The sequence below is a fragment of the Phocoena phocoena genome, chromosome 8 (assembly GCF_963924675.1).
Source record: "Phocoena phocoena chromosome 8, mPhoPho1.1, whole genome shotgun sequence".
Classification (NCBI taxonomy): Eukaryota; Metazoa; Chordata; class Mammalia; order Artiodactyla; family Phocoenidae; genus Phocoena; species Phocoena phocoena.
Genome location: NC_089226.1, coordinates 93,479,362 through 93,492,154, shown reverse-complemented (window position 1 = coordinate 93,492,154; position 12,793 = coordinate 93,479,362). Strand labels below are relative to the sequence as shown.

The 12,793-nt window shown below is 47.8% G+C and overlaps 1 protein-coding gene across 1 annotated transcript; it reads right to left on the bottom strand.

The window, feature by feature from the left end:
- Positions 1 to 471: 471 nt before the first annotated feature.
- Positions 472 to 11,391, bottom strand: LOC136127001 (E3 ubiquitin-protein ligase RNF113A-like). The gene is given in 4 exon segments (XM_065882428.1): positions 472 to 667; positions 6,257 to 7,150; positions 10,368 to 10,432; positions 11,281 to 11,391. Coding segments are annotated over 4 exon segments (1,266 nt in total).
- Between the last annotated feature and the right edge of the window lie 1,402 nt (positions 11,392 to 12,793).

Here is a 12,793-nt window from a genome sequence, read left to right as displayed (position 1 = left end):
TCACTTTAGGTGGTATGGAGGTTTTAACAATAATAATTCTTCTGATCCTTGAGCATGGAATATCTTTCCACTTATTTGTGTCATCTTCAACTATTTTTATTAATGTCTTATTGGTTTCAGTGTACAGATCTTTCACCATTTTCGTTGAATTTATTCCTAAGTATTTTATTCTATTGACTGTATTTCAAATGGGATTGTTTGCTTATTGTCTCTTTCTGATAGTTCATTGTTAGTGTATAAAAATGTGACTGATTTTTGTATATTGATTTTCTATGCTGCAACTTCAGTGGATTCAGGACTGTCATAGCAAAGTACCAACAACTGAGTGGCCCAGAACAATAGAAATTTATTATCTCACAGTTCTGTAGGCTAGAAGACAGATTAAGGTGTGACAAGGCCACGCCCTCTCTGAAGGTACTAGGGAAGGACTCCCCCCCCCCCAAAACATTTGATTTGAGAATAATGGGAAAATTAAGTAATGGGAATTGGACCCTCATCGGGGTCCTCTGGGAAATCAGAAGCACCACCCTCTTCTGCAGCTCTATGCTTCTTTAGTTTAGCAATCAATTCTTTCGCTGGATTGAAGATGCCATTGGTCTGCTGGTCACAGACAGAGCACGGGGTGGTGCAGAAATGCTGCAGCGCACAGCTCTCACAGAAATAATGCCTGTGTAAGGAACGGCACCAAAGACGGAGGAGAGCTTAAACAAGCTTTATTTGGGAACACTCCCGGGCGAGGTTCACTGATGCGAGAGAAAGGGAACAGAGAAGTCGCGCCCGGGCGAGGGTTTGGGCAGAATTTATAGGGGAAGAAGGGAAAGGGGTGTGGTGAATCCGGGAGGGTGCAGGTTATTCCTTATTTGGTGATCTCTTTGGGTATCGTGGCAATATCCGGTGCCGGTTGCCTCAGTCTTGGGACTGTTAGTCCTGCCCCTCGAAAGGCGGGAAGGCTGGGCCGGGTGGAAAGTCCCCAGGTCAGTTCCTGGAACTGGGTGGTCCGGAAAGTCTCCAGGTCAGTTTCTGGAACTGGGTGGTCCGGAAAGTTTCGGTCTGATGCAACCTGTGAGTCTGATTGTGTTCCCCTGCCTCGGGCCAGCTGGCCTTACATCCCGACATCTTTGGTGTAATGGGGCGGCGTTCTGATCTCTGGCTACTTCTTGCTGAATGGGGGCGTCGAAAGGGGAGTCGGGCGACCAGAGGTCCAAGGCTTAAGGGAAACCATTGGGGGGTTCTGTAGGAAGCAAGGTGTAAGGGCCGAGGAGCATTTGGTTTGTGGCCACCCGAGAGACTTCCTCCATGTGCCTGCGAAGGAACCTAAGAAAACAGGGAGCAAACGTGAGCAAGATACAGATGAGAATTAAGGGGCCTAAGATTGGTGTTAGCCAGGTATAGAGGGTGGACCGCCACCAATCGGGGACTGGGGAGGCGGACTGTTGGTGTTTTCGTTGAAGTTCTTCTCTTAAGCGATGGAGGGCGTTTACGTTGTCTTCGATGAGTCCTGTTTCATTGATGTAATAGCAGCATTCCTCCTGTAGGAAGAGGCAGGTACCTCCTTTGTCGGCCGTCAGGAGATCAAGGGCTCGTTGATTCTGGAGAGCGACTCGGGCTACTGAGGTGATCTGGCGCTGGAGGGAGGTGATGGAGGTGGCAGAAGCCTCGATGGCTAGCTGGAGTTTCTGTTCTAGGTCACGGGATGTTGAGACACTGTGTGTTAGGGCTCCTCCCCCGATGCCCGCAGCAACGAGAGGAGGCGAGGGAAATGCCTGCGACCATAGGGAGAAAGATGGCCCTTTGGCCCTTAGAGAGGTCAAGGGCCCGCGTGAGTGCTATCAGTTCAGCCCTTTGAGAGGTTGTCCCTTCTGGGAGGCTGTTAGCCTCGATAATAGTTGAGATAGTTACCACCGCATAGGCTGCCCGTCGGCGTCTGTCAGGACCGAGTATTGAGCTGCCATCTACAAAGAGGGTGTGGTCCGGGTTTGAAACGAGGGGTGTCAAAGAGTCCCTCTCTCGGCGGGCTGAGGGCCTCTACGACTTGGGGGCAGGATTGGGAAGGGGAGGTCCCGGTATCGGTATCGGAGATAAGCAAGAGGGAGGCCGGGTTTAGGCAGGGGAAGAGGTCGAGGGAGATAGCAGGGTTTTCAATGAACAGTAGGTGGAACTCCTGGATGCGGGAGGGGCCCAGGAGGGAGAGAGACTTGTGGCCTAGAAGGTCGACCAGCCGGTGGGAGGAAAACACGGTTAGTGGGTGGGCCAGAGTCAGTTTGAGTGTTTGTTTGGTCAGCTCGGCTGCCGCTGCTAGGTCCCGAAGGCATGGTTGCCATCCCCGAATGGTTGGGTCTAGCTGTTTGGAGAGGTAAGCCACGGGGCGGTAGGAAGGCCCTACAGGCTGGGCAAGGAGTCCAGTGGCTATTCCGGCCCGTTCATCCACAAAAATGTGAAAAGGTCGGTTTGGGTTGGGCAGAGAAGGGGGAGGAGAAGATATCAGAGCGTTACAGAGGGTGAGAAAGTCCTGTCGAACGGCGGAAGGAGAGGTGAGGGGTCCTTGAGGGGTTTCTTTAGCGGCTAGATATAAGGGTTTAGCGAGGAGAGCAAAGTTAGGGATCCAGTGCCGGAAAAATCCTATAAGGCCCAAAAAGGAGAGAATTCGTTCCGCTGTTTCAGGAGGCTGGAGTTCACGGATAATCCGGGTGCGGTCGGCTGTTAGACCTTTTGTGGTAGGGGTAAGGTGGAGCCCCAGGTAGGTTACAGAAGATACAGATAACAGCCTTGGCTGGGGAGACCCGATAACCGCGAGAGCCAAGGTAATTGAGGAGATCTGCAGTATGTTGTCTTGAGAGGCTGAGAGACGGGCTACAAAGGAGGAGGCCATCTACATATTGAAGGAGTGTGCTGGGGGCAAGGGAGCAGGAAGTGAGGTCCCGTGCCAGCGCCTGACCGAAGAGGTGAGGACTGTGGCAGAAGCCCTGGGGAAGAACTGTCCAGGTGAGCTGACTGGAAGTATGAGTATCCGGATCCGTCCAGGTAAAAGCGAAGAGGAAATAGGAGTCGGGATGTAGGGGGATAGTGAAAAAGGCATCTTTGAGATCCAGAACCGTAAAGTGGGTTGTGGATGGGGGGATATGGGAGAGCAAGGTGTATGGGTTTGGTTCTACTGGGTGGAGAGGAATTATGGCCTCATTGATTAGTCGGAGGTCCTGGACCAGGTGGTAATCCCCAGAGGCCTTGCGGACAGGCAGGATGGGGGTGTTGCAGGGAGAATCAGTGGGGATAAGGAGTCCCTGGTTTAGGAGTCTGGTGATAATAGGTTGTAGGCCCCTAAGGTGAGTCTCATAGATGGGAGATTGGGGCCTTGATGGAAATTTGGAGGGGTCCTTTAGGCAGATGAGGACGGGGGAATGGTATGTTGCTGTTATGGGCTTAGAAGTATCCCAAACTTGGGGATTAATTGGGTTCGGTGTGATTGGAAGAGGGGAATAGGAGGGGGAGGGTTCTAGAGACAGGCCGAGTAGAGGAAGCAGGAGTTGGGAGGAGGGGACCTTAGGGTCAAGTCTAACCAGCTGGAGGGAGGCCCCTAAGTGGAAAAGGACATCTCGGCCTAGCAAGGGAACTGGGCGGGATGGTATGACTAAGAAGGAATGAGTAAAAGGGAGTCCTTCGATATGACATGGGAGTGGACCAGTCTGGAGTGGGAAGGACGGTTTGCCATCAGTACCCATGACCGAGATCTGGGAAGGAGAAACTGGCCCGGAATAGGTAGGCAGGACCGAATAGGTAGCCCCCGTGTCCACCAGAAATGAGATGGACTTACCCGCTACCTGTAGCGTTACCCTGGCCTCGGCGAGGGTGATGGGGGTCTTCGAGTCCGGGCGCCGTCAGTCGTCAGCCAATCCCAGCAGTTCGAGTGGTAATGCCATTGGGTCGGCTTGCCCCCCGCGTGGAGACGCTGAGGGAGGGCCAGTCATAGGGCAGTCACTCTTCCAGTGGCCCGTTAGCCCGCAGCTGGGACAGGGCTTAGAAGGAGGTCGGGGATTGGGACATTGGCGAGCCCAGTGGCCTTCTTTTCCGCATTTGAAGCAGGCCCCCGGCGGGGTTGCCTTTTGTGGATTCCTTGGATGCTGTGATCCATGGGAGATGGCAGGCCTTAGGGCAGCTACAAGACCTTGGGTTTGGAGGATCCAAGCCTGCCGGCTGGATTCTGCCAAATCCTCATGGCCATTATAGACTTTAAAGGCCATCTTTACCAGATCTCGAGTAGGGGTCTGAGGGCCGTCTTCTGCCCGTTTTAATTTCTTTCGGATGTCCGGGGCTGATTGGGTAATAAAATGGGTGGCTAGGACCGTTGCCCCTGCCGGGGTGTCGGGAACCAGCCGGGTGTAGCGAGTTAAGGCCTCTGTAAGGCGATTGAGAAAGATAGCTGGATTTTCGTTAGGTTCTTGGATTATCTCTTTTAGTTTTTCAAAATGGACTACCTTATGAGCGGCAGCCTGCATGCCAGCCAGGAGGCATTGGATCATGAGGTCGCGTTTACGACGGCCATCTTGGCCATCCTGCTAAGTCCAGCCTGGATCGGTGCCAGGTATGGCAGTCGCTCCGACAGGCATGGAGTTGTCAGTAAGGTGAACCTGATCTGCATGGTTTCGGGCAGCAGTTTGAATTCTTTCCCTCTCATCAGGGTTCAGGGTAGAAGATAGGATCACAAAGATATCGTGCCAGGTTAGATCGTAAGCTTGAGAGAGGTAGCGAAATTCTTTGATGTAGCGGGAAGAGTTGGCAGAAAAGGAGCCTAATCGCTTTTCTATTTGAGAGAGACCTTGGAGGGAAAAGGGAACATGAACTCTAACTAATCCTTCCGCTCCTGCTACCTCCCTCAGAGGGCAGAGGAGATTTGGATCTTGGGAGTCGTGAGAGCGTGTATGTGCACTAACTGGCGAAGCAAGGGGCGTGGGAGGAGAAACCGTTGAGGGAGGCGGGGGAGCGGCTGGATGGGCCGGAGCAGGTTCGGGAGGAGGAGGGACCGCTTCAGGGTAGGGTGGAGGATGGAGAGGATTCTGGAGGGGGGAGAGGTGAGAGATTCGGGAGGGTCGGCTAGTGGAGAGGGGTCATCGTCAAAGGAAATTAGGGGCTTGGATGTAGGAGATGTCTGTTTGGCAAGAAGGATCTGGGAAGTGGAACAATTGACGCAGAGGGAAGGGCGGGAGCGTAAATACCAGAAGGCCTGGACATAGGGGACCTCAGACCATTTGCCCGTCCTGCGGCAGTAATTATCTAGATCACGGAGGATGTTAAAATCGAAAGTCCCTTCAGGAGGCCATTTGAATTGATTGTCTAGAGGATATTGTGGCCAGGCCACAGTGGAATAGAAAATAAGCCGTCGGCAACGGAGATCTTGGGAGAAGCGGAGGGCTGTAAAATTGGCTAGGAGACACCCCAGGGGCGTCTTAGGATCTGGTTTCGATTTTGAGGTTCCCATGACCCCTAGTCTGTCCCTGAGTGAATGGAGAGGGAGAGAGGCGTCCCTGGTCTCAGTCTCCAATTCACGGCAGGTCAGAGGGCGGTCAGGTGATTGGGACGTCTCCACAGTTGCCCGAGGCCCGGAGAGAGGACGGAGGAATCCCTGACGCGGCCGCAATTAATGACAGAGAGTCCGGTGGGCAGGGACTCTGAGGGTCGGAGGGAACAAGGGAGGGGAACTTACCCCGTTTTCTGCCGGATCGGGTGGATGAGTAGAGGTTCCCTGGTTGTCTCCTGGGGGAGGGGAGGAGCGGCCCGCGTGGTAACCCGCGGGGCTTGGTACCCCTCCCAGGTTTCGGCACCAAATGTAAGGAACGGCAACAAAGACGGAGGAGAGCTTAAACAAGCTTTATTTGGGAACGCTCCTGGGTGAGGTTCACTGGTCCGAGAGAAAGGGGCCAGGGAAGTCGTGCCCGTGCGAGGGTTTGGGCAGAATTTATAGGGGAAGAAGGGAAAGGGGTGTGGTGAATCCGGGAGGGTGCAGGTTATTCCTTATTTGGTGGTCTCTTCGGGTATCGCGGCAATATCTGGTGCTGGTTGCATCAGTCTTGGGACCGTTAGTCCCGCCCCTCGAAAGGCGGGAAGGCTGGGCCGGGTGGAAAGTCCCCAGGTCAGTTCCTGGAACTGGGTGGTCCGGAAAGTCTCCAGGTCAGTTTCTGGAACTGGGTGGTCCGGAAAGTTTCGGTCTGATGCAACTTGTGAGTCTGATTGTGTTCCCCTGCCTCGGGCCAGTTGGCCTTACAGCCTGCAGTTGGTGACAACTGGGTTTTGGAACGTCTGGCGACGGATGAAACACTTGAACTGTATTTACACCTCGTCGCTTCCCACTTCATAGTTTTCATCCTTATGGATATCATAGCGACCCTCGTCAAGCTCACGTTCGATCTGCCAGCCATGTTTGTAATCTGAACGGTCATGGAGGAATTTGCAGCTGTCTCCAAAGCCGCAAAAGCCAGTCTCCTTGTAGTCCTTACAAACGTCGGGCTGGTAATCCCAGCGCACGGTGGCACGCAGATGCTCGGGAGCTCGGATGGGGCCTTTCCTCACCATCTTGGAGGAAGCATTGCCCATAGATGTATCCTTGGGCTTCATGTACTTCTGATAATTATTGATTCCCCGATAGATCTTGTCATCTTCCTTGTGCCTCAGCTCCTCCTGGATCTTCTGGCTGCGCTCAAAGATGGCTTGTGCGTCGCGCTCCTTCTCTGTGTCTAGCTCGTAGACAGCAGTCGCACCCATATCCTCTGGCCCCACGGGTTTCCCTGAGCGAGTGGACTTATACACCACGCCGAGACTCTCGGGCTCCTTCTCCTCCTCCTGGCTACTCTGGTCACCATAAGCTGCCTTCTGTTTACCACTGCCAGGGGTCTTCTGTATCATCGGATTGTGGGTCGCCCGCTTCTTTTTCCGGCTAACCACAGCGCTGCCTTCATCACTGCTGCTGCTGTCGTCTCCGGACTCTTGGTGGCAGATCGGGCGCTTTCTGAGACCTGTAGCCCCTTTTCGCCCAGGCTTTTTGAAAAGAAAGGTGCACACCTGGTCTGTCATCTTTCCTGGAAAAAGTTGCTCTGCTGTTTTAAGAGTCTCGGGTTCCCAAACGGCTGTAGCCTGCTGGGTGGGGCGGGGCTTCTTCACGTCACTGCACGTAGTGCACTCCGCGGCACGTGCGTGCAAAATCGGTTGCGGAAAAAGGCGTGGCCATGGACACTGCGGGAGCACGAGTGGCCATAGTTCTTTGACTTGTGGTAGCATAACTCCAGTGTTCACATGGCTTTCTCCCTGTGTGTTTGTCTGTCTTTTCACATGGTGTTCTTTTTATCAGGACAGCAGTCATATTGAATTAGGGACCCATCCTACTCCAGTTTGATCTCATCTTAACTAATTACATCAGCAATGATCCCATTTCCAAATCAGGTCACATTCGGAAGTAATGGGAGCTAGGGCTTCAACATATAAATTTTGGGGGGGGGGTGGGCTCAATTCAACCCATAGCACATCTGTTAGATCACCTGTTACAACTTATTATTATTATAATTAGTTTATTTATTTATAATTAGTTTATTTACATGTCTTTATTCCTTAACTCCTCTGCAGAATATAAATTCTTTCAGGGATTCCTCATTAATCATTAAAAACCAAAACAAAAGAAACTCCCAGTGCTTAGCACATAGCCTGATACAGAAGAAGGCAAAATACTAGTTGTATGGCTATTTTAAGTGGTAGACTCTGATAATCTAAGGTCTGGGATTTTTATTCTCCCTTTATTATAATGACATCTAATATTTACCCCAAACTCTAGTTGTCTGGTTGCCCCAAATAAGGTATTACTTATTTTTTTGGCAGGTAGTTGATACGGCTTTAATTAAATCTAATGGGACAATGTGATAGAGAGATTAAACCAGGCATTTCTTCATGCCATTTGGTGATCTGACCAAGGAAATCAGTCTTTAAAAATTCCTTAAGGCATTTTCATTTCATTTAATGATCAAATTAGATATTGATATATTTAACCTCAATATCTTCTGTATTCTGTTACCTGCTTTAATTTGAATTTAGAAGTGATCGAACACAGGAGGTCATTAGATTCATGACTGCATATTCTGGTTTTGTGAATTCATGTTCAAGTCTGATGCTTGAAAATCAGTTCACTGTAAGCTTTGGATATGAGACTGTAGTATGTATTTATCTTTCCCTTATGGTTACCCATCACCTGACCCATTTCTTCTTCTGTTTGGGGAATCTCCCTTGTTCCCATTCTGAATCTTGTTGAGACGTTGAGATGCCTCCTACTGCAGAAACTGAAAATGCCCAATCCTTACTTTCCTAGCCTTATACTGCAATTTAGGACTCTTGGGGAACTCTCTGGCCGCAGTGCTACAGGAAGATCAGAAACTGCGGTAATAATGGTGACAGTCAGTGCTTGGTAACACAATGCTGTGTTTGGTGGAAGAGCCAATGGTGTCTTCCCCAGACCAATGATGTGGCATGTTTTGTATGTTGCTCCTGGCTGCAGATCTTCAACAGGGCTGCTGTGTTGCAACGCACACCATACATGGCTGGCCTTGAACCTGGTTCTTCAATCATCCTGGTGAGTCTGAGACATATGCTACCCTTTGAATAAATTCCTGGCCCCTATCATTCCCAGTCAATGATAACTTCTTCAATTTTCAACTAAAAACCTTGACGAGTACAAGGATATTCAGTATTTAACTGATGTACTGATAATGAGCTATTAGATGTGTGGACCAGCCTTATGTTTGTCATGAAGATCAGTCTTGTACATCAGCTTCTATGCTGGCTTCCATTGATACGTTTTTGGTTCATTTTCTAAGTCTCATTTATTTTTCAATAAATATTTTTTGAGTGCCTGAGTGTTAGTTCCTATGGCTACCATAACAAATTACCACAAACTTGGTGGCTTAAAGCAATATAAATTTATTCTCTTATATTTCTGGAAGCCAGAAGTCCAGAATCAGTTTCACTGGGCTAAAGTCAAGGTGTTGGCAGGGCTGGTTCCTTCTGGAAGCTCTAGAGAATGTGTTCCCTCATCTTTTCAAGCTTCTGAAAGTTGCCTGCATTGCTTGGCTTGTGAGCCCTTCCTTGCATTATTCCAACCTCTTGCTTTTGATGTCACATTTCCTTCTCATATTATGTAGTCAAATCTCCCCTTGCCTTCCTCTTATAAGGACATTTGTGATTATATTTAGGGCCCACCCATATATCCAGGATAATCTTCCCATCTCAATATCCTTAACTTAATCACATCTTTGGAGTTGCTTTTGCCACATAAGGTAACATTCACAGCTTCCAGGGATTAGGACCTGGGTATCTTTGGGAGCTATTAGTCAGCCTAATACACTGTGCTATGCACTTACGCATTGAGAATACAAGGTGAAAAAGATAAATGTTTCTTCTGCCCTTATGAGGTTAGTGGGATACACACATTTAAGTAAAAATTACAGAAATAATTCTACAGGTTTACTTATGATAAGTGCTCAAAGGAGAAATACAAGATGGGATGGGAGAATATAATGGGCTAACCTGGCAAAGACTAGGGAGGTTATGGAAAATTTTTCTAAAAAATAATATTAGCTAACACTATGTGCTAGCACTTTGCTCAGTGGGTTACATATATTCATTAATTTAATCATCACCGCTAACCTATGAGACAGATACTTATACTACTATCTCAAGATTAATAAACTGAGACACAGATACTATAAATAGCCTGCTTAAGAGTCTGTGGCTACTAACTGGCAGAGGAAGAAACATTGAAGGGGTCCTTAAACGAAGTGGATTTCAGTTGTGTTGCCTGCCTACCATTATTGTGTAACTTGTGTCCTGATTTTCTTTGGAGAAATTTATGTTCCCTCATTGTACCCAAACACTCTGCCCTCCCCTAGTTAGGGGTGGGCACATGTCCTAACCTGGGAGTAACTCTCCAGAAAACCAAAACAAAACAAAACAAAAAGCTGAGGATGATCCCTTTTCCAGAATAGACTGCCCATCATTTCCTACCATGTTAATTGCTTTGGCTTCTGTTATTTTCCAGTTGTGTCTTTAAAGTAATTATTATATTTTAAATTAATTTATTTATTTGGTTGCACCAGGTCTTAGTTGCTGCATGCAGGCTCCTTAGTTGTGGCTCTTGGGCTCCTTAGTTGCAGCTCACCAGCTCCTTAGTTGCAGCATGCAAACTCTTAGTTTTGGCATGCATGTGGGATCTAGTTCCCTGATCAGGGGTCAAATCCAGGCCCCTTGCATTGGGAGCGTGGAGTCTTATCCACTGCACCACCAGGGGAGTCCCAAAGTCAATATTTTTTTAATAGTCTTTGATTGTGTGAGCTACTTCCTACCTTTCCAATAAATTCATTTCCTGCTTAAGTTTCTGCTGGTGCCTGTTGCTTACAACCAGAGCATTCTAAGAACAAGGAGGAATTAGGCAGGTGAAGATGAGAGGAGGCAAACAATTCCAAGGTGGAGGGTAGAGTGTGTACCTGAGGTGATAAGCTACTTGTATTTCTAAAGCATTTTGAGAAAGCCATGTGGCTGGAGCTACTGTGGTAGAGAGTGGCATGAAATGAAATTCAAAAGCTTTGCAGGGGCCAGATACACAAACACATGCCATGTGAGGATTTGGGGCTTTATCCTCAGAGTAATATTTTGTTATTGTCTTATTTCATTTTTGTTTTTTTAAAGCAAGACATTTATAACTAATGTATTTTGTCATCTGGACTCAGTGGGGTACAAGCAGAAAGCAAGTTTATTCTTTCTTGTCACTTTCTGTTAAACTTGCTCCATTAAGTCATTTTTTCCTAGATTCAGGATGAAATCTTGGCTAGGGAGCATGAGTTTTCTGATTCCTCTTAGAATGAATAAATGTCTATCTCTTTTAGGTTATGAAATGTAAGGTTCAGTCTAATATCAGAACTCCACATTTTCATCCAATTATAAAATTCTCTCATTACCTTAGCCAAGGCCTAAGGCAGGCTTCAAACCTGCTTTAAGGGAGGGGTGTGATCATCTGCTTCTTCACATAGCTTTTCTCCTCCCTCTCTTCCACTGAATGTGCCACCTCTGGCTCCTCCAGGGTTGCAGGTGGAGGAGGGATGAGGTTATCCCTTTCCTGGGAGGTTTCTGTAATGTACCTGCAATTTCTTTGTTGCCAGCAGTGCTTCTCTTGCTGGAGGTTAATGATCTCCCCTAGCCCTTTACTTCCAAGCCCTGACCTCTGCCAGTTCACATTCAGCTTCTTTCTGCTGGGCTTACCTTCACCCCCAAGTGGTCCTTTTCCAGAAGACTCAGGGCTGGTGGAGACAGCAGGCAGCCTGCAGCAGGAGGCAGGTTCACTGTGTCACTAACCTCTAGGAGTGTAATCATTTTTCAAACAGTCTCAACTACTCTCCACTCTGCCATTAGGCTGACCAAACTCTTGCTTTTAGACTTTTTCAGGCATGTTTCCCATAACTGTCTCTGTGTTATCCCAGATTCCAGGGGCCAGTGCCAAGCTCTCTAAATGCTTCTTCTGAAGCTCCCCCACGCTTGGAAATTGCCTGGGGTTCATAAAGTTTTCCTAATCACTCCTCAATTGGCCAATCAACCTCATCGGGCCTATTGCAAGCCTTGTCTTGGACCATCATCTTTGCAAACCTAGCCCCTTGTTCTACAGTGTGAATGTAATTGACATCTATTATTCTTAGTTTGGAGGCTTCAGTCCAAACAGACAATAGGAAAAGTGCCATTTTAATATTCTCTTGCAAAGTGATATATATGATCAGATATTTATTATTTGCATAATTTTAATGAATATAGTCTCCAGTCACATTAATTCCCCAGCCCCCATATAAAACAAACAAAACACTGATCATTCTTATATTTAAAAATCAGAATATTTTCTAAATTGGACCAGATTTGAGTCCCTTTACCCTAGACAGTATTAAATTAGTCAAACAATGCCCTCCTCAGTATTCTGCAGGAAGTGGGGGCCCCTTATCTTCTTTTGGTTTGAAAAAAACTCAACTAGCTGTCAAACACTTGAATGTGGACCAAACATTTAAACATTCAGTGAAAATTTGGATGTGTTTCATACAGCACTAAGCAAAGTAGAGAGCCCTCTGACCACTTTCAAAATAATCCAAGCAAACAGCAATTAGGGATATATTCTACGTCTTTTTGCTCACAGCTCACCAGGACACAATGTGAGCTCCCATGCATATTGGGAGGGAAACGGAAGGCACTTAGGTTGTTCTGTACTTTGATATGTGACTGGCAGGGTTGCAAATAATGTGCCTGCAAAAGAAAGTTGCTTCCCTTTCTGACTTACTTCACTCTGTATGACAGACTCTAGGTCCATCCACCATATGCTAATACATATATATGGAATCTAAGAAAAAAGAAAAAAGGTCATGAAGAACCTAGGGGTAAGATGGGAATAAAGATACAGACCTACTAGAGAATGGACTTAAGGATATGGGGAGGGGGAGGGGTAAGCTGTGACAAAGTGAGAGAGTGGCATGGACATATATACACTACCAAACATAAAATAGATAGCTAGTGGGAAGCAACCGCATAGCACAGGCAGATCAGCTCGGTGCTTTGTCACCACATAGAGGGGTGGGATAGGGAGGGTGGGAGGGAGGGAGACGCAAGAGGAAAGAGATGTGGGAACATATGTATAACTGATTCTCTTTGTTATAAAGCAGAAACTAACACACCATTGTAAAGCAATTATACTCCAATAAAGATGTTAAAAAAAATAAAAATAAAGATAGGCCAAAGAAAA